Source organism: Magallana gigas, chromosome 5 (genome assembly GCF_963853765.1).
Source record: "Magallana gigas chromosome 5, xbMagGiga1.1, whole genome shotgun sequence".
Classification (NCBI taxonomy): domain Eukaryota; kingdom Metazoa; phylum Mollusca; class Bivalvia; order Ostreida; family Ostreidae; genus Magallana; species Magallana gigas.
This window is the reverse complement of record NC_088857.1, coordinates 1,918,560-1,945,748: the sequence shown is the minus strand read 5'-3', so window position 1 is coordinate 1,945,748 and position 27,189 is coordinate 1,918,560. Positions and strand designations below refer to the sequence as shown.

General features: G+C 32.2%; 1 protein-coding gene across 4 annotated transcripts; it reads right to left on the bottom strand.

Moving 5' to 3' along the window:
- Positions 1 to 191: 191 nt before the first annotated feature.
- Positions 192 to 23,333, bottom strand: LOC105335931 (VWFA and cache domain-containing protein 1). 4 transcript variants are annotated; one of them, XM_066086322.1, is made up of 23 exons: positions 23,315 to 23,333; positions 20,503 to 20,783; positions 19,686 to 19,748; positions 19,356 to 19,511; positions 13,979 to 14,187; positions 13,441 to 13,585; positions 12,978 to 13,185; positions 11,724 to 11,852; positions 10,299 to 10,378; positions 9,899 to 10,037; positions 9,298 to 9,574; positions 8,863 to 8,974; positions 8,494 to 8,668; positions 8,267 to 8,403; positions 7,820 to 7,995; positions 7,055 to 7,162; positions 6,809 to 6,925; positions 6,509 to 6,602; positions 6,257 to 6,352; positions 5,876 to 6,016; positions 5,618 to 5,721; positions 2,618 to 3,084; positions 192 to 2,478 (listed from the first exon to the last, which is right to left on the bottom strand). In XM_066086322.1, exons 2-22 carry the CDS (start codon positions 20,638 to 20,640, stop codon positions 2,868 to 2,870), a joined length of 3,021 nt encoding a protein of 1,006 aa, XP_065942394.1. In that variant the 5' UTR covers positions 20,641 to 20,783; positions 23,315 to 23,333; the 3' UTR covers positions 192 to 2,478; positions 2,618 to 2,867. The 4 variants fall into 4 exon arrangements, with proteins under 4 accessions (XP_065942394.1, XP_065942395.1, XP_065942397.1 ...); XM_066086323.1 differs by lacking the exons at positions 13,979 to 14,187; positions 20,503 to 20,783; positions 23,315 to 23,333; XM_066086325.1 differs by lacking the exons at positions 192 to 2,478; positions 2,618 to 3,084; positions 5,618 to 5,721; positions 6,509 to 6,602.
- Positions 23,334 to 27,189: the final 3,856 nt, after the last annotated feature.

Here is a 27,189-nt window from a genome sequence, read left to right as displayed (position 1 = left end):
ATATCTACATGTATTTGTCAGCTGCATATGTTACCAAACCTTTAAATAATATTGGATATCACACACTAAAAAATTTGGAGGGCACATGTCTAAAATACAGATATAGCGTACACAGATTTAAAAAAAATTTAAAACAGAATTGATGTGTCAGAGGAAAATAATTAAAACACAGATAACAATAAAGAACAAAATGAGAAGTTTACTGAATTTAATATGATCATTATCAAAGAGTAAAGGAATGATAAATCATGATTGTTTTTACATTAAAAAAAAACCTCAAACAGCTTTGTATTTAAAGCTAAAGTTTCCTGGTTGGGCCAAGTCCATGGGTTGCAGTTTAACAATGATGAGAGTTGTGTAGTTTTTTTCTGCGTCGCCCCAACGGTCACACCGTCAACACATTAAACAAATAACTTGGCTCATGGGGCTAGAGGAAGAATGTTTCTTTTCTTAAAAAGGTATTGTTTTTACAAACAATTTTATTACACTTTCATATTGTATGATTGTCTGCCTTTTTAACATGACAATATTCAAAAAATAGTCTTTCACGTTGAAATATACAGTATCAATAATGTCTATTACATGTAAACAAAAAATAGAAAACATAAGAAAACGATATATAAATATATTCTAATATTTTGAATGAAATAACAGTAGTAAGCATAATCCCCTGGATAGTGAGCTGTTTTAAAATAACACTCTTTTAATTTTAAACAGAAGCAATTTAATCAAATAAAGGTTTAAAACATAAGTTTATTCTTGATATAAATCATCCAAACATATATAAGCGGGTTTTTCTATGTATACGACTGTACACCTACATACGAATGACACAGAACAAGGAGGATATAAATATTCAATTTGAATTATCTTGAATCATCTCCAGTTCTTGGTAATTTCTATTTGAAAAGGTAATTACAATGACCATGTGTAACATGTCCGAAATGTCGGAAACAACAGAAAAACAATTTTGGGTAATGTTTTGGATTCTGGATAATGTTGCATTTTCACAGCCTTGACGTTGTGAAGATGACAACGTTGCTGACATGTAAATGATTACAATATTTTTTTAGGAAACAAAAATCACATGTTAATTAGATTAAAAACCTACAAAACTAACACAAGGGCTAAAAATTAAAACAGAAACTTCAGTACTTAATGATTCTGATTTTCAAGAATAAGAATAATGTTGTTTGTGCTACTGATAAATCAGGTGAGAACAAAAACAGAAATACTGTACAGCAAATGAAGGACGAAACGTTAGATGTACACCGGGTTTACAATACTTTATAAGCTTTTCAAATTCAAACCGTGCAAAAAGAAATCACCTTATTGACATTATTTATTCTAAGTACTTAAACACTGATTTTGATGTGTCAGTATGTATATTGTGTAGTAAAGACTCACTCACTCACTCTCTCTCTCTCTCTCTCTCTCTCTCTCTCTCTCTCTCTCTCTCTCTCTCTCTGGATGGAAATTTAATTAGATAATAAGACAAAAGAGAAAACGACAGACGAGGAGATAAGATGACCAAAGACGAACGTACGGTAGCTGGAACTGTGACAGAATTTTTCTTTTGCTCTTGAATCATATCAAAATAATCAAGGAAAGATTGTTTTTTAAAACTACCATAACATATATTTTCTTTTTAAAAGAAGCTGCTTTGGTAATGACTAAAATTATTTTGTGGTTTTCTTATTTTCTATCGTTAATTTTATTATTTTCTTGAATTTTAAAAAAAAATATTTTAATTACATGTATGTATAAACAATACTTATGAATATGTTATATAGTAATGGATATATTGTGACATACAGGTAGACTCGTTCATTATTACAGTCGGTGACAGGTGCAAATACCAGACAACTTACTACGGTACGTGTGGAACGTAATGGGTTTCAATTGCTTATACCAAATCAAATATATGGGTTAAAAAATACATCTCTATAAATACATGTACAACGAAAACGATTGATACTGAGTTTCCAAAATACATATAATTGTCATTAAGTAACACCGTCGGTAATTAAATGTTACCTGACCATACTCAACTGAAATGATGCCAAGAAAAACTGATGTAGGTACTAACACAGGTCAAGTCAAAAATTCAAATGAAGATAGGAACCACAGGGCTAGAATGATTCAGGTTAATTGTCAAAATATAAGGCTATTGCTATGTTCATTAGTCATTTCCTCAGTGTATTTGAAGTTGATCTTGTTCCACCCCAACGTAATTTGGAGATGCGATGTAGTTCAAACCTGCAGGTTGATGATGGTTGGTCGTATCGAAGTCATGAGTCGGATCAATGTAGGTCTCGTCTTTCCTTTCCCGCCTTATTTTGCGAAGAATAAAAATTATGACCATGATGAAAATGATAACTGCTGCTACAATGCCACAAGATATACCAACATATAGTAAACCATCTGACTGTTGTTCCGCGGAGTGACACTCGCTTCCACAACATTTGGCACTGCATTCTGTAAAAATAAATGTTGACAATTAAAGAAGGTTATCCAAAATAATTCAGACATAGTAAGATTTAATGGCACGTGATGTCCAGACATTTGACTTCTCAAATATTTCTATGGTGCAACACACGGTTGGATAAGTTCATACCATCCTTTAGACATTGTTGAGAGGGACAAATTTCTTTCAGGTCACAGAAGCCTTTGACCAGGTTTCCGTTTTTGTCACTCGTACACCATGAGCAGCCTGACGTACGGAAACACTCGCTGAAATTAATTCAATCGTTAAAAAAAGAGTTCACAAAATTGCTATCTTAAATTGTCACTTTCAGATAGCAGTTGAAGTGGCATGATGGACTTGATTTCGAAATTGAAGGATTAAAAATGACAGAATATCTTTATTACAAAGAAAAAGTAAAGTACAAGAAAAACTGCATTCCATTGTCCCTAATCTTATAATTCCTACATGGCAATTGAATGGAATATACTTGCCTTTCTGTTTTACGACATCCGCAGTCTGTTGGAAAACACGTGGGTAGACCTTTGACCATGTCTGCTTCCGGTGTAATGATTGACCTCAAGGTCGGGAGCTGAGGATAGCAGGGGACGAAACCTTTCCTTTAATGGACAAAAAGACTATTTTTTCCGAAAAGACTTTTGAAATAATGAGATAGAAGTCAGTTGTTAGCTGCGATTTCTACAGTCAGTAGTTTGATCCAACACAAATTTGACTTCAATTTTTGTTCAGAAACCTTTGCATATAAATCGAAGTGGGAATGAGTATTTGGACCTTGCATATATTCAATGTAACTATCTATTTTAAATCACTAAAAATATACATGTTTTCCGACTCTACAGTGTTGCACGTACATTTTGTAAAATTACATCATTATTTATTCTTTACTATGGCAAAAATGTATGGAACGCCAAATTAACATATATTAAAATATTTGTACCTATCTTCAAATAATTGTACCTATTTTCAATTAATTGTACCTATCTTCAAATCATTTGAAGATAGGTACAATTGAATTAAAGATAGGTACAATTGAATTGAAGATAGGTGTAGATTATTATACCTATCTCTAAATAATTATACCTAGGTACAAATGAATTATACCTAGGTACAAATGAATTATACCTAGGTACAAATGAATTATACCTATCTTCAAATGAATAAAAGATAGGTATAATTGAATTATACCTATCTCTAATTCATTTGAAGATAGGTAAAATTCATTTAAAGATAGGTACAATTGATTTGAAGATAGGTTCAATTCAGACATATCTACAAAGGATTTGAAGATAGGTACAATTCAATTATACCTAGGTTCAATTCGTTTTGTGTATTGTTGAAAATAATGAACGCTCCCTTGAAGACATTTCAACATGGAGGGAAACGAGTGTGTGTGTGTGCAATATATTTGCAAAAGGCATCATTTACTTATTAAAATATACATGTATATCAGTAAGTAAGCCAAAAACATGTATACCCGAATACCCCAAAAGTGACGGAGTTAGGGTAGTGACGTAGTTAGGGTCACTATATACCTAAATAAAAAAATTGGCTTTATTTTTTCCATAATTTTATAAAAGAATGTATAATTCAGTTGATAATCACTCTATTTATTAAAGCGGTAACAATTATTATGAGTTTTTGTTTGTTTTAAGGCTCAATCTTTCGAAAAGTTGACAAAATCATATTGTCTATTTTATCATCCCGATCCCGATTTTATTGTGACGTAACGGAAATGACGTACTATACAGGGAGTATTCATTATTGCCAATATTTTAGTAATTGAAGATAGGTTCAATTCAATTGTACCTATCTTCAAATCAATTGTACCTATCTTCAAATGAATTAAAGATATGTATAATTGAATTGTACCTATCTCTAATTCAATTTGAAGATAGGTACAATTGAATTGAAGATAGGTACAATTGAATTGAAGATAGGTACAATTATTTGAAGATAGGTACAAATATTTGAATATATGTTAATTTGGCGTTCCATAAAAATGATACCATTAATCTTTATACATTTGAATTGTGTATAATTTTGAGTCTTTTGAGCTAATTTTTACACATGAAAATCACTATCTATGGACATATTTAAGCTGACATGAACTCGCAAAAGCGTTTGGTCGCCATATTAGTTTTGATCGCTCTTCTACTGCCACTGGGGTATATATAATATATCGGTCGAGAAAGTTACGGTCGGTTGCTTTCCGATCGAGGCATTCAGGTTACACGGACTTCTAAATGCATGAACTACATATTGTAGTAAAATCTTTGTAGTAAAGAATAAAGGAAACAGCAATCAATAAAATACAAAATATATTTATTCTTTGGTATCCGTACTATTTTGCACAAATAGTGCTGCCTTACTTCACATGCACATCGAACACGTGTGTCGTTCATACAGAGTGCATAACGTCTGCATCTTTTTGAAAACCCCGGCGGCACTACATCCAACACAGTAGATGAAAGATAGAAAATCCAAGAAAGTAACAACGTAACATCGTTTCCATCGGTTTCCTAAAAAAAAAATCTTTGCATTCATTGACAATGCTCGCTCTGCCACAGTGTGCGATTGCGCATGTGCAATGTTATCAGGAAAACGGTCTACAATTATCGGGGATTTTTGAAGTATCTGTGTCTGGATTTCAGTTTGTCTTGTTTCGTCGTTCATTGGACATTCCTTGCCAGTGCAGTGGTTGTCATATTATTTTTGTTCAAAACGCTTTTCCACACGTCTTTTCGTCCAAGGTAACGTGTTCGGGTGAATGAAATACCTGAATGCGGTGAAGCATGAATAGTGCTTTCGGCCTTATATATTAGGGAGGGGGGGGGGGGGGGTTGTAGCAATGAGCAGAACAATAGAAATCGACAACTAATATGGCGGTAGTCGGAGATAAAAGGGAAATAATGCGTATTATTTTATGAATTCATGTCAGCTTTAAGCCTCAATCCTGTATATAGTCTTTTTAAAATCCATATTATACTTTTTTAAAAGAATCATAAAGTTCATAAATGGAAAATTAAATACACAAATCTAGATTAAATTAATAAATAAGAGATAGGAGGGTTTCGTTGTAATTATTTGCATATTTCTATAGCAGTAGTAAAATAGTTCGATCAGTTTTCTTACATGTTTTTGTATTCATTCTTGCATTCGTCGAAGGGCAAATCTTTATAACAGAGGCAAGTACACTGTCCAGCGCCACATTGTATTGAGCTTGGTGACGTATAAGGCTGTGAATAAAACCAGAAATTATCGTTTCCGAGCAGTTTACAGCCCTCTTAATTCACAGAGAGAGAGAGAGAGAGAGAGAGAAAGAGAGAGAGAGAGAGAGAGATTATAACCCTGACGACTTTACTCAGTCTTGAGACACGTGGGATGACATACCCCTGACGTACAGCAGGCTTCGTAATCAAGAAGCCGCCTCTTTTTGAGTATAAGGAACACGTTTGACTTCGGTACTGGCCGCAGTTCGTAACCTTCCACCGTGTCCACTATTCCATTCATGTGAGCTTCCGGCAGTTTCACCTGTCACAGTATACATGTAATTTATTTTAGATAGCTATTATTTTGTTAGATCATTTATATCGTCGGGTTGTTATAATGTTAGGTGTAACGGTGTAAAGTACCACTCGGGCGTATTCGACTCATGTTTATGCAATAGTGTAAATATATTACTCCGGGGTTTTTCAAATTTTTGGCTTTAATTTATCTACCGATAGTCTTCACCAGAGGTCTATACATATGATTATGTTTTGTGTAATTTACCCTGTAAGTGAACTGTTCCTTTTTGTTTCCAGTGTCTCTACACGGTTGTCTGTACATTATGTTTTCTTTAATTAGCGAACGGGAAATCCTTCCCTCCTGTAGAAATAAAAAAAAATAAGTATAGATGCTGTTGATTAATCCGGTCAGCCCAACATTTTTATTTTCGTGAACTGACAATCTTTAGTACTGATACATTGATTGAAAATGGCGATAGCAGTATTATCATACCACAACCATTAAATGTGTACATACTACGTATGTTATATGAACCGGCGCCTTAATCGAAGTCGTTTCTATATACAAAGGGTGCATTACAAGGAAGCCACTGTTGTCGAGCACGATACAGCTAAAACAAGAAGCAGCTACAACGTATCATACTGAAACAAAACTACAACATCAATGGTCGTCCTAAAATGTTTAATATAACCATATAATTTACAATCTGCATTATTACATTTCTGACACTAGTACGCTTATTATTTGGTAATGAATTAATAGTTAAATCAAAACGTCAATTGTTTTTTACTGACGCAAAAATGGCCGTATACTAACTTGTAGTTCGTTCTGTTGGTACATATCGGATATCGATTTTCGAGCATCTGCTTGAAGTAATATATTGAAATCCCTGTACCTATTGTAGCTTCAATATTTCTCCCGGAATTCGATCCTCTGCAATTAATAGATAAACGTTTTAAAGTCCTCTTCCATAAAGACTAGACTTTGATAGGATATACTTTGTTAAAAAACTTCAAGATAATCAACAAAAGTGATAAAAAGTTATAAAAACTTAATGTTCACCCCTTTAAGATCGTCCTTGTAAGAGAGATAACCTTTCCCGATCCCCAAAGTTCCTCATACGGAGCAGTCACAACATTCAGTGTCTTCTGGGCGATAGCTTGATGATACCTTTAAAACAGGGTTTGTCAATGAATTATTACTACACATACATATAAAACCCAACTGATGAATGAGTTTAACTTGTGAGGGTCATTTGTTATTCATTATTTATTTTAAGGATATTTAAAGGTACTTTTTCGTGCATATACTTGCACAATATTTGAGACCGTTTGAATATTGTTACAATCGTAAATGCTTGGGTTAAAGTGATTCACAAAATCGACAAAAAATTAGCAATAACATATCAAAAACATTCAATTTAGTCAATATAGCTTTATGTTTACAGCACTTATTTTGCATAAAAAGCATAGCAATGTTGAAACAGGAGTTATATCTACACAAAAACAAACATATGATATGACAGAGCGTTCTACACTTCCATCTTAAAATGAGTTTTTAACATCAATATCTAAGATGATAATAAAATTCAAAATGATACCAAACTTAACTTACAAACATACGATGCAATAGATATTGTAATTCCAATATTTGTAAGTTACAGTTACATTTAATATGTACAAAAATGTGTTATTAGAAACTATTCACCAATTTAACATCAAAACATCTGGCTAGATGAACTTCACAATAAAATATGTATACAATCAATCAGAAGTCGTTAAAGGTATATTTTGGTAGTTGAAATCTACTTGGTTTATGATTACCCACCATGGCCTGAGTTTGTGGTCGTAGTCGTCTTTTACTCGAATCCCTGGGTACGATCTGATCACACCGTCCTCGGTCATAACGTAACGCCACACCAAGTAAGGTGCCTCTTCGCTTGACGTCGTCGTCCAGAACTTTTCCAACGGGTAAGTTATTCGTATGGATTTGACGGCAGATGCCTGATATTTTACAATGACAACTTCTTAATCTAAAGTACTTCTTATTCAGTATTGTAGTTGGAGCCCAAACTATGTATCGTCAAAAATAACACTCTAAAAAAATTACACTTTAAAGTACTTTAACTATCTCCAAACTATTGGAAATTAGTTTTCGAGTCAATTGATTTATTGCTAAACTACAAGAGTTTCTCGATATTTGTTTTTGTTTAATCAGCTTTATTTGCCATGTGATATTCATGTTGGTTTAACATATCATACAGTATTCTCTTACTTTTAGGCCTGGGTTGGTGAAAATAGCTCCAGACAAGTAGTCCTTATACTGCTTGACTCTGACTTCTGTTTCCTTGACTCCAGTGTATGAATACGCCTCAATGAAAGCGTCTGGTGTTAGCTTTACTGTAGTTTTGCCTGTTGCATAAAATGACAAACACAGGACCCGGAATAAGACAGAGTTTAAGGTAAGATATTGATTAGAACTGTGAATGATTATCCACAAACCTTGATTAGCATATCGACTAAAGTGTCGACAGAATGGACCTGGCCACTTGTTCAAATCCCATCGATGGTAAAGAAAGTCGTCATTAGATGGTTGGGTTGGAACGTCTATATTCCTCACCACGTTGTTTTCTTCCATCACAATACACAATGAAAAATTGCTTCCTGGCGCAACAATCTGTCATTAAACGGTATTTCCTTTATATCTCTGGAGGTACCTTATTGAACGTAATGCAATCATTTCACTTATACACATAAGAAGAGGGAAAATGAGAGAGAGAGAGAGAGAGAGAGAGAGAGAGAGAGAGAGAGAGAGTAAGAGAGAGAGAGAGAGAGTAAGAGAGAGAGAGAGAGGCCAAAAATGTACGTTACCGGGGTCCAATAGAAAATAGCCTTTATATTGCGTTGGGAATCGCCGTCATAATATTTCTCCCCTCTAGCATATATTATTGTTGTTTCTAAAGTTGTCAGGTTCTCTAGACCCCTGTTAAAAGTATACAGCACTTATTTGAATGCTTCGGAAAACCATATTCAGCTTCTCAACGAAACACAAGCGATGTTAAGAAAAAGTTGTTGATGCAAATACTTCAAATGATCAGTGAAAATTCTTCAAACACAATAATAAGCAGAAAATTTGCAATTTTTTACCTCATCGAAAAAAAATATTTGATGAAGTTAAGTCAAGAAGTATGTAGCATATCGGTTAACAACAATAGGTGAAAGACACAAAACACTATTACGTATTTAATACAAAGATGGAACCATTTCCATTACTAGATTTATACAAGTGCGTAAATATATACTTGCTTTTTCATTGAGTCGATGACCTCTGACACATCACCGGAAGTCTCAAAATTGTAGATGTTGTTGATGTCCTGTTCCTTTGCTTCGACGTCGCGAGGATCAGGAAGAAGTGGATGAACCAGCGTCCGTTCCTCGCCATCCATAATAAATCCATAGGAAAATTCCTCTTGTTGGAGATACAAAATCTCCGCCACTAATTCACTGATCAAAATGTCTGCGCACACAACACCAGAAAAAGCTCCATTTAACGCAATAGGCAGACAACCCGTGATGATTGATTCTATGCAATGAAACAACAAACCCACAAGATTTATTTTACTCAACACATCAACAATCAAAAGGACATGTAATGTATACAGAGAACAATGCCCCGCTTTTTGTTGTCCTAGCCTTTTGCTCTGGTGCCAGCTGTGTTTCATCAAATATCTCAAATCGTCTTTATTAACACGACTAACCTTTGGCGAATTTAAGACAAGGCACAATGGTTTAGAAGTGTGGAATGCCGAAAAGAAACACGGGGCGAAAATAACCCTGTGTACACTACTGGATATCATTATGCGAGTATGTTCTGATCTTTTAGCTTGTATTTGTAATTAAATCTTACCATTGGAGAAGAAGTCTTTGTAAAGTTGTGTGTAGGTGGGGGATAGTGATATTGGTACGCTAAAATAATCGTAGTAGGTCCCCATGGCCTCACGAAGGGAGATGTCCTCATTGTTTGGGAAGAATGTTGTTTTTCCTCTCTAAAATGACCAGACATAATTGTTTTTAACATTAATTCTACTAACACGTTTTTCTTTTTTTTTTTACCTTCATTTCATGATGCATTTTGTACAGATTAGCTGATTCAATTTACACTTAATAATCTGCATCAATTTAGTTTTTGCAATCATTTTTTTTCGTCAATCATTATTTACCACACAATTCTGTAACATTTCTTTGGTTTTATAATAAATACAACATTTTTAGATATCTTACTAATTGAGCTTACACATTTTACTTACTTTTACATAACCATATGAGTTATTGTTCAATGTCTGCTCTGCCATATTCCTTAATAGTTCTTTATCATCACTGCTTAGACCTTCACAAAGCATGAAAGGGTACACAAAAGAGAAACTTGAGCAAAGCAAAAATTGCTATATCATTTTTTTCTTATTATTCAATTTATATGTCAAAGATATATTTATAATCTCATTAAAAACACTATTTCATTTTTTTCCCAGCAATACTCATCCACTCTTATTTACTTAAAAGTGTTTAATTTCGCTTTTGACTATACTGGGTATAATAACTGCCATAAAATAACTAGTTGTTATTATGTCTAAGATAATACCTTTTATGTGACGTGTTTTTCTTTTTTGTTTTTATCACATATGATATTTGTTTACATTTGTTTACATTTGTTAGCATCAACTTAGGTCTCCCATTTGGGCATATAATGATTAGGTAATTACATGTAACTGGGGTTATCACTGGGTCAAGATTCTATATTTAATACGATCGGGGTTAGATAATATGTAAACCAATCAGAGTGGCTCCTCAATACCCTTTAACCATACTAGATCTATTTACTAGAGGAGTACGACAGGCTTTATTTTTTTAGAAGATATTTTGTGAAAAGTATCTTGTTATTGCGTGTATCCCGTTATGCATGTATTATCCACCCTTTTTAATGTTTGGCATATATCATTGCCTTGATTTTTTATATGTTTTACTATTGGGGGTCAGCATATTGCATAATGTACTGCCAAAGACTTTACACAGTAGTCAGTTGTTTTCTAGTCTATGCTGACCCCCTTGATGGTGTATATATTTATTCTTTGTCATTTATTTCAATAAATGACAAGTGTTTATTTCTATAGCTGTTTTTGTTTTCTCTATACTTAACATCAAAAAACTAAGTGCAGTTGTCTTAATTATTAATAAATAAGTTTATTTTTGCTTTTCACATAGTTTTAATTCTTGTCAAACAAAATTATCAAAAATATTTACCACGTGCAGTTTAAATTATTTATTTATTTAAAGCAACTGTTCTTTTGATGATTTTTTTTCATTTATTGTCAGCTTTTATCCTGAATACTTGTACCTATAGATTGTCTACCATAATACACCTGTCTGTACCTATTTTATATACGGTACACTGTAATTCACCTGTCTGTTCCTATAGATTTTCTACCGTAATACACTTACTTGTTCCTATAATTGTCCACCGTAAACACGTGTCTGTACCTTAATTATAGATGGTACACCGTAATACACCTGCCTGTACCTATTTTATAGACGCTACACCGTACTATACCTACATGTTCCTATAGATTGTCTACCGTAATACACCTGATTGTACCTATTGTACCTATTTTATAAACGGTACACGTTATACACCTGTCTGTACCTATTTTATAGACGCTACACCGTAATACACCTACCTGTTCCTATGCCAAACGTGTTGATCACAACTCTGTTTTGAAGCGCCTCGTTTTCTTCTCGGATAACTTCCAAAGGATTGCCTTTTTTATTTTGATGTTCTCCGGCACTAACAAACAAAAGGATGTTGTCTACGAAAAATAAAACGTCATTTGAGCCAAAAACAGTTACATACATAAACCAATATACATCATTATAAATTGATCATGATATCTGTTTTTAAGAATGCACTTTCCTTTGTAATATTTGTCAATTTTTTTTTACATCGTTCGTGTAGTAGAAATAAAATGTCATTCAAAGCAGAACTATTTGAGTAGGTTAATTGTTTTCCAATTCGAAAAACTGTGTGTGTTTAATTTTCGCAAATACTTTACTAATCAATGTCGTTACGTTCCTTTGTTTAACGAGGCCGAGTACAGATCGAGTACGCATGCTTTCGCACAGCTTTTCATTTGTATTGTGACGTCATCTTTTTGCTTGGTTGACGCCATGGCGTGATAGTTTCAACTGCAGATATTCAGCGAAATTAGTTGGAAATAGCTCGTTTGATTCGTAAAAATTGTATTATATTGTAAAATACACTTAAATATCTCGAAGTATAAAGTATATTTGGGCTCGGGTCGAAAACGCGAAGAGGGTTCAGCAAGCCTAGCCCTCTGTCATGTTTTCTTAACCCTACTAAAAATAGTTTGATTCATATATTCTAAGACAGTAACCATGTATTTAATATCTATGACCCCTTAATATGTGATGTTTTATATTTAATTATTACTTATATATGTCTGAATACTTTAATAATACTATAAAGATCCCCATTTCTACCTTTGTCAAATAAAAAATAGCCATTATCTGCCCTTCCAAATCTCGCAAATAGGGCATACAAAAAGCAACTTTGATAAGACCCCTAGAACAAACCAGGAGGTCAAAGGGTTATTTTGACTATTTGGTGCCTTTTAGCAATAACTTTATTATGTAGAACAGAAAAAGAAATCCTAAGGGCAGAAGTTTTAAAAAATGTAAAAAATGTTCAAAATTGATACATTTCAAGCAAAATCACATAGGGTCCTATGTTAAAAATTAACAAACTTTGAAATGACCCCTTAAACAAACGGTGTGGTAAATGTCTTATTCATGTAAAAAATTTCATTAAAAAATTTAGGGCAGAACAAATTGGACCCGGCCTCGTTAAGTCCTTTATTGAATAATCGCCATCCCATAGTTAAATTATATTTTCAAACGTCTTTTAAAGCACTAACCTCGGTTATTCTCTTCTGCACTCATATTTGCCTTGAAAAACATAAATGCTTTACGGAGGGCAGCGGTAAAATCTGTTCCACCCTCCCCTACTTGGGAGGTCAGAAAATCTCGGAAACTTTTCGTGGTGGCACTCGTCACTGGAACAAGTTGGTTCTCGTAGCATTCTTCCAAGGCTTTTGCATCGTCGTTGAAAACAATCAATCCAAACTGTCAAACAGTAATGCATGCAGTAATGATATACACAAGGCGATTTACAACCGTAACCATTTTATTATTAAATCTGTTACTTTTTATTTTCATTTCACAATTTTGTTTTAAAATTCACGTTATATAAGTTTAAGAAATTGTTCTTTAAGATACTTTAAGATACTGAAATTTCCAGCGTTCGTAGTAATGAAACATCAATATATTATTAAGTCTTTGGTTCTTATAAAAAGAGTGCTTAACACAAAATACACCTACTCTATCTTCTACCCCCAAAGTTTCCATCACTGTTATCACAGCATGCTTGGCTTCAAACAGTTTATCTCCCCTCATGGCGGATGACGTTTCTAATACTACAACTACGTCCCTTGGGATAGTTGTTGTGGTGGACACATAGAAGGGTCTAAAAAAATAAGCATGTGCCTTTGATACCACACACACTTTTTATGATTTGAAAAAAAAAAATGAAAGCCAACGGAAATAGAAACAACTTAAATAGCTCTACGAATCTAATTCGTTACCGGTATATTCCTCAGAAAAACAAAATATCGAGAAAAATTGACGGTAAGGATGATCATTTTGATCGTTCTATCCACACCTGGACCGGTGATCTTAAATGATGGTTTTTTTATTGTAATGTGTACTTAATGTATGTTATTTCGTAATTTGAGTTGTTGTTTTTTTTAGAAACGTATTTTACGGTTCTCTTGATAAAAGTTCAAAACTAAAACCCACATCAACATGATAACTTTTCAGTTTCTTAATAATAATAAAACTTTATAAATGTTGATAATACCTGAATCGTGGGTCATAGGTATTGCAGTCTGTCAGTTTTGTGGCCGGGTAATTAATGTAAAGACCAGATTTTAGTCCAATGTACTGGAATTGTAGATGCTTTACATCTAAGTTGGTCTTCATGACATCCAACAGTTTAGAGGACGGATATTTAAGATTATCTCTATCAGTATAGGAAGGCCTGCTGTAGCAAAATGTGTCTTCGGACACCTAAAACAACGTAGTCATCAGTGAGAAATGAAACGCATTCAAATTCAAACATCCTTATTAATATAAAAGATAAAGGTGATATTATTACATGATGTAATCTGCATTAGTTAAAGCAATATTTGACACATATGTTTCACATACGTTTCACATGTTTTAAATACGTTGAGATCAAACATACGTATAATGTGCTAAATATTAGTTCAATGCGTCTTTTTTCCAACAAATGTTAAACACGAGTTCAAAAACCATATATTAAACATGTGTTTTAACACATATATACACACACACCTGTAACATATTCTACTTTTATGTATGTTATGTATATGTCATTTAGGTGTGGTTTTCACCATTAGTGTTACATGCGTTTCATTGGTTACATTGGTATTAGTGGCACCCCGTTGTTAGCAGAATTTTTTTACATTCATATGAAGCAGATTTTATTCAAACACTAGTACGTGAAAAAATTAAAACACTCGCTGTTGCCTATTACTCACCATTCAGGTATATCGATGAAGTATAATCAATCAACAATTCTAACTTATATATTAACGTCTACTCGATATATACCAGTGAACTTGAAATAAAAGGTACCACAAAGTCTGCGTCATCTTTGGCATTTTTGGATATGTTACTGGAAAAGGACATTGATGTTAACCTGACAAAGGTGATGACTTCATTTTATCTATAATCAACTTTTCTTATTTATGTAGCAATATACATGTACCTTCATCACCTGCACATGGAGTTTTTGTCTCTTAGTTCGATACGCAAGGGCATACTTTATGTATGAACAGATTTTAGGCGAGGCAAGCTACTAACAATAAAGTTGATAAAACAGGACTTTCAACAATCTTGATTGAGGTAATTTTTTGTAAGTTCTACGATCGATCAACAGCTTTGTCATCAAATACAATATTCTACTGGGTCGAATGCTGACAGACGTTTTTCATGCTTATTGTTAGACCATAATTAATCACTTAATTGTTTACAGATTTTTCCGTTTTCCGGAGTACGACAAAGAGCACAAGACCGGTCAGCAGATGATGCTTACTCCTCCATGGTACCTGATCCTACCTCTAAATGTTTGAGAGGTCCGTGTTTGTCCTGCTCCTGTTTGTATTGTTTCTTTGGACTTTGATTTTGAACACTGTTCGTTATATCCCCATGTCTTGCGTTATATATTGAACACAGATGATGTATGCAGAAAAGCCTATCTGTCCATTGTCTTAAACATTACACGTGGCAATGAATAAATAAATAAAAAGCTTCTTTTATCAACACAGAAGCCAAGTGTCTTATTAAAATCAATTTAATAACAAATCTGGATTAATGCCGAAATATACTTTTAATTTGTTTTTTTGTTGACAAATAAATGTCACATTTTTTTTTGTCACGGAGGCAGATGTTCGAACTGCATGATGGATTTAGCAAAGGTAAGAATTGTTAAGCAATTGCTTTTATTTACTTGCATTTGAAAATTATAGATCCCACAGTTACCGATTGCAAAAGGGTCAACCTATAACACATGGCTCGGAACTGCAATTGCATTCTCGGGTAGAATCAATGTCGATATTTCCAATAGAGCTACAACTTACAATGTACCAGATATCTGATTAGTTAATCCAGAATAGCCAATAATTATGAAAAACCTTTAAAAATATTTGTCTATCTTAGAAAGGACGCATTTAAGTGAAAATCAGGGGAGAACTAGAGCAATGCTTATTGCAAAAAACAACTAGGTCTTTGCGATTACTAAGTCACCTTTTTATTTATTTTTTTTAGATTTGGTTATTGAAGCATTTCATAGGCATGCATTGGCTGCTAGACATTGCTCAAAGGAGATCAAATAACTAACACAGTCAGTGACAGATGCCTACATGTATCTACATTGATCGAATGTAAAATTCATAAAGGAATTTTAATTTGAACCCTTTTTAAACTGTTGCGCATCTCTTTCGTAACTCAAAGTATTACATGCAGTCAGAGAAAAAAAAATTCAAAATATTTGTACATGTATAGTTATATATGCATACATAATGTCATCTTTTTAATTGGTTGATGCTTTTATAATACATATCTACTGAAAATGCAATTTATTTTGACGTACCCAGCCAACGAAGTGTATTATATTTGTAGCAAATGTTTATAAGATTCGTTTGGATGTACACTTATGATAGACAATGTAATGAATGATCAAGATTCCAGATATTTGTCTTAATTTTAAATACAACTGCATTGTGGTTGCTAATTTAGTAACAGGATAAGGTTATTCGATTTCGATGAAGATCAATATTAAGAATCTATACTACTATATTAAAATAATAGACTAGAATTTTTTAGCTTTAATATCGATTAATCGGAAAAGTACGGTCTTTTGTTTTAGATATTCTAAACATCATTGGTACTTGAAGATTACCAATTTGTTTTAATTTTTTTCAAGCAAGCTTCGCTTAATTTAAAATTTCGAAAATTCCAAAAAAAAATTCCGGAAATCATCTGAATTGTTTGGATTTTACAATCTTGCACATGCGCATTACATTCACACTTAATCGCGGGAAGCTCTTTATTTTATGTTTCCACAATATCACATTTGCATGGATAAACTCAGAGACGATAAAACAAACGCGGGTAAATTTTCATCGAAATTTTTTTTGTTCATCAAAGAAAATACGGGATATAACTCTAGCACAGTGCATTTACTATAAAAAAAATCCCGAGAGTTTCGAATGTCAATATGTTGTGTAAAAACGTTATTGAAGAAATGTTGAATTCTGCAATTATAGAACTAAACTTTTCGAAGAAAGGTATTTACAGCTTCAAAATGGTTTGTTATGAACAATTTAACTGTTATTTCCAATGCAACCCAAAATCGTTTTGGAGCGATTCTGCAATTTTTCTGCTACATTACATGTATATGGGAGGCATTTTAACTGTGGTGAAGGCCTTTCCCCAGACACAGTTACATTATTCCAACTCAGCAGAGTGAAGTGAAATTAATAGCACTATTGTAGTCTTAAAGCTTGGGTATGCAAATGTCAACAATATATACGGTGTGCCGATGTATCTATTTCGTAAATGCCCGATATTATATGACCCCTCGAAAACAATGGTTTTCGATGGGTGTCAATTTCAACTGTTACCCTCCCAAACAGGCACTATTTATTTTAGTATGGTGAATGTCTTAATTTTAGAGAAGTTTTTACTGCTTTTATATAGAAATGACGTGAATTCTACGGCAAATCGTACACGCATAATTTACGCCCATGTAACAATTTGTTGTGTTACCCGTTGCTAAGTGTGTTGCTAACGCTGAGGGTAATAGAACGAATTATCAACTGCGGCTAAAACAATAAGATTTCAGTATTTAACATGAAAGTATAATAACATATTATTTTAACCCGTGCACGCACGGGTCAAAATCTAGTTTTCTTAAAAATACTTTATGATAGTGTTTAGAATCTCATTTCACTCACATGATTCAAGCTTATTGACAACAAGAAAATATATCGTTATCCACTTACATGTATGAATTATATTTATGAATCATGTTGATTTCAAAAAAGCTGTCATGATGGGATGTACATGTATTTATGTATTTATTAACATTTTAAAAAGAAGTCCGAACAAGCCTTGTCATGGGAAAACATTGAAGAGTTAAATATGGCGTTGCATTGAAATCAGAATGTATTATCTAATGGTAAAAGTTCATTCAGTCAAAATAATAGTTCTCTCTCTCTCTCTCTCTCTCTATCTATCTCTCTCTCTCTCTCAGAGCTAACAAATGAAGATATTAACATTATAAGAAGATTAAATACTGTTAGACGTTTCTACATTTTGTATCTACAACAAATCCAAAATAGATTCTGCTATTGTTGAGACATATTGTTGAATCATGAGGCAACTGATACATTTGTCAATTTACTGCTTATCATACAACACAATTTGTTTTCTTTTTCAGAAACTAAAAACGCACAGACAAATTACATCACTATTGATAAAAATGTAATCATTTGAATAAATTATATTCATTTTTAACATGGAAAGTGTCTTTCCTTCTCTGACCTCAATTTTAGATTACAAAGTGGCTGGAAATGTATAATGAATTGGACGTTTCTCCAACAACAAGATGAAGTGTAACAAGAATGAACTGAAAAAATGAAAATTTTTAAGTCATTTAATGTTATATCATTAGCATGTGAAATGTACAGTTGTATGTAAAACATACGTTGGATTCACATGCGTTTAACATATGATATGCATCACGTAAGTTTTACACACTTTTAACTTGTGTTCGTTAACATACATGACCATTAAACATGTGTGGTACTTAAATCATGTAAAACGCACTTGATGCCACATCTAAACTACTATATTTAAAATACTAGTATATGGATTTTTCGGATTTTACAATCTTGCGCATGCGCATTACATACACAGGAGACTCTTTAGTTTTTGTTTCCACAATATGACATTTGCATGGATAAACTCGGAAACGATATTACAAATACGTGTGACTGTAAATTTTCATTGAAAATTTGTCATATATATATTCTGTTCATCAAAGGAAATACGAGAGATAACTCTAACTCAGTGCATTTAATAGGCAAAATGCCGATAGTTCCGAATGTCAACTTGAAGCGAGTGAAAAACGTTGCTGGTGAAAGTGTTGAATTTTTCATCAATATGAATTAAATTTTTAGATGAAAGGTATTAATTACAGCCTGTGGTATAGACCTGTCACGAGACACAGTTAGATTATTCTAAGTAATTAGAGTGTAGTGAAATTAATAGCATTATTGTAGGCTTAAAGATTTATTGTGTAAATGGCAACAATACCGTGTGTCGATATATCTATTTCGTAAATGTCCGATATCCTATACAATGTTAACCCGTGCACGCACGGGTCAAAGTCTAGTATGTATCAAATTTATTTTAACATATGTGTTGTATTTGTGGCTCATTTTGCTGTGTTGGATCACATGATCAAAATGTTTCATTGAATCAGTTGAATGATAACGGAGAGATCTGGACCCTTTGGTCTAAATATGAGGACAAATTAGAAGAGAAAGTATTGTTGGTTTTACAATGCCTACATTTTCTATATGGAGTGGATTTATGGTAATACGGATTAATGAATGGTTCGTATCGAACGTTTTGAGTATCCTTACTTTTGTTCTGAAGCGGATGTTCTCCTGATACTCTCTGTCCACACAGCAGTCCTGAGGGACATAATCAGATGACAGCTGGTCCTCCTCTACCGCTTCCTTCAGCTTTTTTAAGGCATTGTTTACTTCTATCATTCGTCCACCAATTTTGCCTGCAATCTATAACATTGTTGAAATATGTAACCAAAAAAGACACAACATTCAACTTCAACAAATTATATTGAATTCATTTATGACCTGACTTTTAAATCAAATAAAACTAATACAATCAATCTTTTCAATGCAAAGTTTTATGTTCAAAAGGATCTGGATCTTTTGTGCGTTTGTTCTGACCTCTCGAACTTGTTTTTTGCCATCAGTTCTCGTGTCCTGGTATCGCAGCTTGTTGTACTCATTCTGATGGTAGACAAAGACAAATGTTTGGATAAACAGGTACATAGAGACATATTGCACAGGTACATTGGTTCATCATCGAAATCATGGTCGATGTTTATATATTGATTTTTAAGACAGTGAAAGAGTAGAGAGATCAGCATTTAAACGGACGGGCACGTCTACGAGTAGGTCTCGGTGTAAAGATATGGTAAAAGATAGAAATAGCAAAGACTGTGTTTCGTTTTAGTAACTGAAAATGTACGCGAATGTGTAGAACAGCTTGTTTCAACACGTTCAGTTTATCATTAAAAATCATTATGGTTTTCGTGAACCAGATGCACCTTTGTTTTTAATTTATGCTTCCCTTTGTTTGTTTTGGTTTTTTTTACAAAGTTTATGTTTTGAGTTTTACTTCCTCCTTATACTTATATTTAACGCGTTGTATAATTTAATTAAATTCTTTTATTTTAATTTTATTTTAAAATCATTTAATTTTTTCAAATTTGTTTGCATATCTAATGACAAAGTATGCACAATATATGGAAATTTCTTTTATTTACATTTAAACATTCGTTTATTAACATTTAAATGCTTATTATCTTTAAAGTTATGTAACAAAATAATAAATGTTTTAAGAAATACGTACACATAAGATTTGTGTATTTCTACCGATCAAAACAACTTATGAAGTTTTGTTTTTGTTTTTGCAACTGACATTAGCGATGATCGTTATTTCCGTCATAGTAGATATCAGATATTTCAATTGTCACTGTACCTGAAGAAAAGAATATCCCATGGAATCTGCTACTTTATCTAACTCAGTGGCCAGAATGTCCCCGCTGATCTCCTGAGCATTCTGTAGAACCACATGATTCACCACAAACAAACACACCATTAGAAATTTGGTTCTCATTGTTTTAACTTGTAAGTAATCTAAACTCTTGAAGACAGTTTTCAAATTTCAAAGCTGGAAAAATAGTATTGTTTTGTATATCTCACGAATCAATTTTTTTCAAATATATCTAATGATGTATTTTGATGTTCTACAACTCTCAACTGCAAAAATATAAAGAATAAGCTTTGAAAATGTTAGATCTTTTATATCTTCTAAATTTAAAAAGTTCTCGACACCTGATATTTTACTTTTGAATGGATATATTTGTACTATTTTTAATTTCAAATATCGATTGCAGAGTTTACACTTAACCAGGAAGTAGGAGGTAGGTAAAACTGGAGCATACTAAGGAACCTTTAATAGGAGACAGGTAAAATTGGGTCTGCAGAGACAGTTAAAGGCTTACAGAGACATCTCAGAAAGGGAATAGGTAAAATGACACAGAGCGAGGATTCTAAAGAAGGGAAATGTGTAAAATGAATGACACAGAGGAATCTTTAAATGGAAACACAAAAACGGACAAACGTATCTAAAATGGTACGGGTAAAATGAGAAATATAAAATACATAGACTAAAACGGGTAGATTGAGCACCTGTTTTCATTATAAAATGACCATGTAGAGAAAGCTCTACAAAAAGGAACAGGTGAAAAAAGATACATAGAGGATTCTTTAATAGGGAGCAGGTAAAAAAGAGGGATGAGATACATAGAAATATCTAACAGGACGCGTTAAAAGAGGCATAAAAAGAATCTCTAAAATGAAACGGGAAGAAGAATGGTTTAGGAAGGGGGACAAACAAGAATTATGAATCATACAGAGGTATCTGTGAAAGAAAACACGTGAAATGGGCAAACAGGGGTAACATTAGACGTACGGACAAATCTGCGAAACGAAACATAGGTTAAACGATATTCATGGGAACCCAGCAAGGGAAAAGGTAAAAATAGGCATGCAGAGAGAATTCTATGTAAAATAACACGGGTACAGTGTCTTTGAGAGGAACAGGTCAAAGGGCATACAGAGATTCTCTTAAACTAGGAAGTATAAAATGATGCATACGGAGGAATTTATAAAAGAAAACATTTTAAACCGGTTTCCTTAAAAAGTCATCTCTAAATTGAGACAGTTAAATCGAGACATACCATTGAATCTCTTTAAGTGCATGATTAAACGGGCGTATAGAGTAAATGCCAATTTGCCACGTAAAATAAATATCACTAGGGAATTTATAAAAGAAGTAAGGTAAATTGAGGTGTATTGAGGCTTTTCTAGAAGGAAACAGGTAAAATAGAGGCATGCAAAGCAAATCTGAGATAAAACAGGGAAAAAATAGGCATACTGAGGGATCTCTTAAAGGACCCAGGTAACAAAAGGCGTACAGAGAAATCTCAAAAGGGACAAAAGGTTGAAGAAGCAAACAGATTAATCTTAAAATGATGATAGGTAAAGAAGGTCATACTGAAGAGTCTTAAAATAAACATCTCATTTTGAATTATAATTGATTTAGTTCAATGTATTGAGAATTAATGAAATTCACAAACGCAAAAACTCTTTTATTTTTTACTATATGATGAATAATTGTTTTAAAAAAAACTTACTCTCTATCAATCTTTTTTTGAGGCCTATATAGTTTTCATTGCGCACGTTTTTTCGTAAAATACAGAGTATATATTTCATTTGAAAAATTGAACAGAATAAAAAAATCATATAAAAATATTTTTAAGGAAAATTTTATTTTTTAAACCGATTTTCCGTTAAACGGTAGGTGAGCATAGCTATTGTGCTTTTATGGCGTAATGATAAAATGAAGCTTTGTAGAAGTGCGTAATAAGAAATGACATAAAAGAAAAAGTCAAAATCGCATGCCGTTGCTATCCTCGGGGGCATTTTTCTTAATTTCTAGATGAATCCATTCTGCCAATCTACATTTGTTATTACTTCAAATATATAGCACAATATGGTTCATTTGAATATTTTGAGATGGCCCCCACTAAAAAAACAGACAGTTAAATTTAGTATTCTTTATATATAAGATAGAAAATGATATTACTAATCACAATTTACAATTTGAGAAAAAAAGCTATCGTAGTATTTTTTAATCTGCTTTGAATTGCGGTAAATGATTATTTCCTATACATTCCGTTTGTTAAAGTACCTGCGTTTTGAGATTGCCCCTAAAAAGAACAAGACGGTCGGTTTTCTTAAAAAATTGCAAATACATTAGTGTTCACGGCCTCCTTAAATAGGTTGTAGATATGTTAACTGATATATTTTTATATTTTACGAATCCAACAAAATGCTCGAATACTTAAAAAGTCCGAATTAGATTGGACAGGTCTTGTCCGTAAGGAAAGACAATATACAGATGTGTTATATAAGTTGCATTTTAGATCTATAGCAATTTTTATTTCTAAAGGTTAATGGACTACAAAGAAAGATGAATATCAATTTGATCAATGATGCATGCATCTTAAAATCCCGTCTGTCTTTTTACCTGACTTACTGCGTAGATGATTTAAATGTGCGGCATTCTTTTTTTAAATCCGTCAAAAAGAATTTTCTATTGCATACTGTTTATTGCGATTTTCCCCATAACTTGTCAATACATTGGTTCAAGATTAACCTTATTAGCAAATATATTCTAAAGGTACAAAACGTGAGAAACTCAAGTGAGTACATTGATACAATACCTTTAGCCGACAATGAATATCAGCCTACTCTCTTCTGTCGTTCAATGTAACGCCACACATTTTGGACCAGGCTTTATTTTGACATTTGGTCCCAGCTCAACCATGACATCATTTAAGCGAAGCGTTTTGCGTTTTCCAAATGAACAGGTTTTTAAAAATAAATATATGTTTCTCCAGAATTTAGCATACAAAATAGCGTGTGTGGAGTTTGCTAAATAACTAACAAATGTAAAAAAAAAATGCATAAAAATTACTTTGATAAACTAATATGAAGCTAAAAAACAAAGACACTATATCGTTTGCAATAATCTATTCGACTTTAATTTTTTTCAATGTACAATTAGGGTTTTTGGCGCTACGTTAATTTTCTGGTATTATATATTTAGAAAAAAATTCCTTTTCAGAGAAAATGAAGGTAGTACAATATCAACAAAAATAGTTTATACAATCTATAGCAACAGATGTAGTAGAAAACATTTCTTGAAATCCTTTATCATAAACGAGGAAATGGAAATAAAGGTGTTTGGTGTAAGTTGTATGTATTGAAAATATAAGTAAACTGCATAGTCCAAGTATTGCAATTGTCAATATTGGAATTAACCGACATTGTCTACGAATATAATTCAAAAGCAAAAACCAGGATTGGAGACTAGATGTTGATGCAAATGTTGGCAATATAACAAGGAGAAAAACCGTTTAGTTGATAGAAATTAGCTTCTGATACTGATCAAAAACATCCAAAATTCCTGGAACACACAACAATGGAAAAAGTTGAAACAAAAATTGACAGATGAATAGGGCATCACCATAATTATAGTAAGAAGCTAGGGATTTTATTCATTAAAATCTATCTGACGAAAAAACTAATGTTTGAAGATTTCTCTATGTTAATTTATTTAAGATAACATTTGAATTAAAAAATACAATCTATGATACAGTTGCTCATTGTATTTTAATTGATCAATATATATATTTACACAAGTCATATCTTGATTACACAAAGTAAAAAACATTCTATATATCAATCAAATTCCTTCATTGTAATGTTTATTATGACGTTAATTAAGGAATGAATTCATTTTTGAGATGGTTCATAGTTTGTTATCGTCAGATTTTCATCCCAAATGTATTAGATTAACACGATATAAAATGGTAGTTTTAGCTTTATAAACTTCTAAGCGGTTTATTAAAAGGCGTAAACTGTTCCTAAACCTTTCGTATAGTATAAAACAAACAGATTTTGAATATACTGCTTATAATTTAATTTTTTTCTATAAATTGCAGATTGAATAGTCATTTAGTCTTTAAAATGACATCAAATTGTATAAAATTCAAACGTAACGTCAGGCATATTGATCCGTTTGTGATGTTAGCCTAACTAACCGACGTAGGCAACTTCATTTAAACGATTTAAAGTATTTTTAGCCAATCAGAAAGCGCTTTACAACCAAATTAAATTTTTAAACACACAAAATTAATTCTGCAGTTTCTTATAGACTTAAAATTAGTTATCTTCGATAGTACAAAGCACAGGGAAATTCCACAATGTCCATTGAAAATGTGTGTCGTTTTATTTTTTAATTATTCACCTTATTGATATTAAAGGTGCTTTGTTGCAACCACTATTGAAATAAAACCACTATTGAAATAAATTATTTCAATTGTGGTTGGGAATGTATTTCATTAGAAAAATCCCTTTGCAACCACTATTGAAATAAAACCACTATTGAAATAAATCATTTCAATAGTGGTTGGGGATGTATTTCATTTGAAGAATCACTTTGCAACCACTATTGAAATAAATCCACTATTGAAATAAATTATTTGAATGATGTTCCAGGATGTATTCCATTTTATAATCAATTTATAGACACTGTTGAAGTACAACTAATATTACAATTATTTTTTCAATCGTAGCTTTGAATGAATTTCTTTTTAAATATTACATTGAAAATTTATATTTGTTTTCTTTACATTTCTCTTTCTACAGACATATCATGTTTTATGAATATTGTATATCATTTGCACAATAGTGAACATCTTGTAATTTGCCGGAACTTCTATTCAAACCCCCTGTATATTGAATTAATATTTATTGATAAATGTTATTATCAATGTCACTATTGAGAAAAATTATTTCAATAGTGGTTGGAGTGCACTTCATTACGACCACTATTGAAATATATTATTTCAATAGTGGTTAAGGATGCGTTTCATTTCAACCACTATTGAAATAAATTATTTCAATAGTGGTAATTGATATCTTTCATTTCAACCACCTTTGAAATAAAGTATTTCAATAGTCGTCGATGATGCATTTCAGTTTTATGTCTATCATTATGTCTGTTTGTAACACTTTCCTTTCTGCTTGGGGAGTTTCTAAGAATATAAGAAGTATGTTTTATGATATGATAAATTCCTTTTTAATCATGATTTACTTAGATTTTCCTTTATATGGTCATGTTTTTCATACCACCAGTCACCTGCAACTGAGAGTGTTAAGAACAATAGGCATAGAAATGACATGCATCCCTACCACTTTTGAAATATTTCATTTTAATAGTGGTTGTCATGAAACGGATCCTTAACCACTTTTGAAATAAATTATTTCAATAGTGGTTGTAATGAAACGCCTCCCTAACCACTATTGAAATAACTTATTTCGATAGAGGTTGAAATGAATCGCATCTTTAACCACTATTGAAATAATATATTTCAATAGTGGTTGAAATTAAACGCACCCTTAACCACTATTGAAATAACTTATTTCAATAGAGGTTGAAATGAAACGCATCTTTAACCACAATTGAAATAATTTATTTCAATAGTGATTGAAATAAAACGCATTCTTAACCACTATTGAAATAATATATTTCAATGAAGTACATCCCCAACCACTGTAATTGAAATAATTTTTCTCAATAGTGATTTATCAATAAATAATTATTTAACATGCAGGGGTTTGAATAGAAGTTCTGGCAAATTACAAGATGTTCACTATTGTGCAAATGATAAACAATATTCATATAACATGATATGTCTGTAGAAAGAGAAATGTAAAAAAATATATATATAAATATTTATAAAGAAAATCACCCTAAGCCTACGATTGAAATAATAATTGTAATGGTAGTTGTACTTCAACAGTGTCTGTAAATTGATTTATAAAATGGAAAACATCCCGGAACATTATTTAAATAATTTATTTCAATAGTGATTGTATTTCAATAGTGGTTGCAAAGTGATTCTTCAAATAAAATACATCCCCAACCACTATTGAAATAATTTATTTCAATAGTGATTGTATTTCAATAGTGGTTGCAAAGTGATTCTTCAAATGAAATACATCCCCAACCACTATTGAAATAATTTATTTCAATAGTGGTTTTATTTCAATAGTGGTTGCAAAGTGATTTTTCTAATGAAATGCATTTCCAACCACTATTGAAATAATTTATTTCAATAGTGGTTTTATTTCAATAGTGGTTGCAACAGTGCTTGACTAGATATATACTCTCAATGCAATAAAGCTAAAAAAAAAAAAAAAAAAAAAAAAAAAAAAAAAAAAAAGACAGGAATTGCGCAATATTTGGCCTAGAAGCATTTAAAGGCCATGGTTTTTAGGGGTGCTTTGTGGAGACATGCATTCTTCAATGCATAATTGTAAAAAAAAAAAAAAACGGGAAAAACCCTTGTTTTGTCACAAGATAATTTTTTGGTAAAAAGATTACATAATCCTTCATAATGATATCAGACAAAAAATTTGATTAAAAGTTTTATCTTTCTATTTAAACATTGGTTTCGACAACAAAATAAATAACATATATCAAAATCCACTTTCAGAACTGAAAAGACAGAAACATAGACAAATCTGT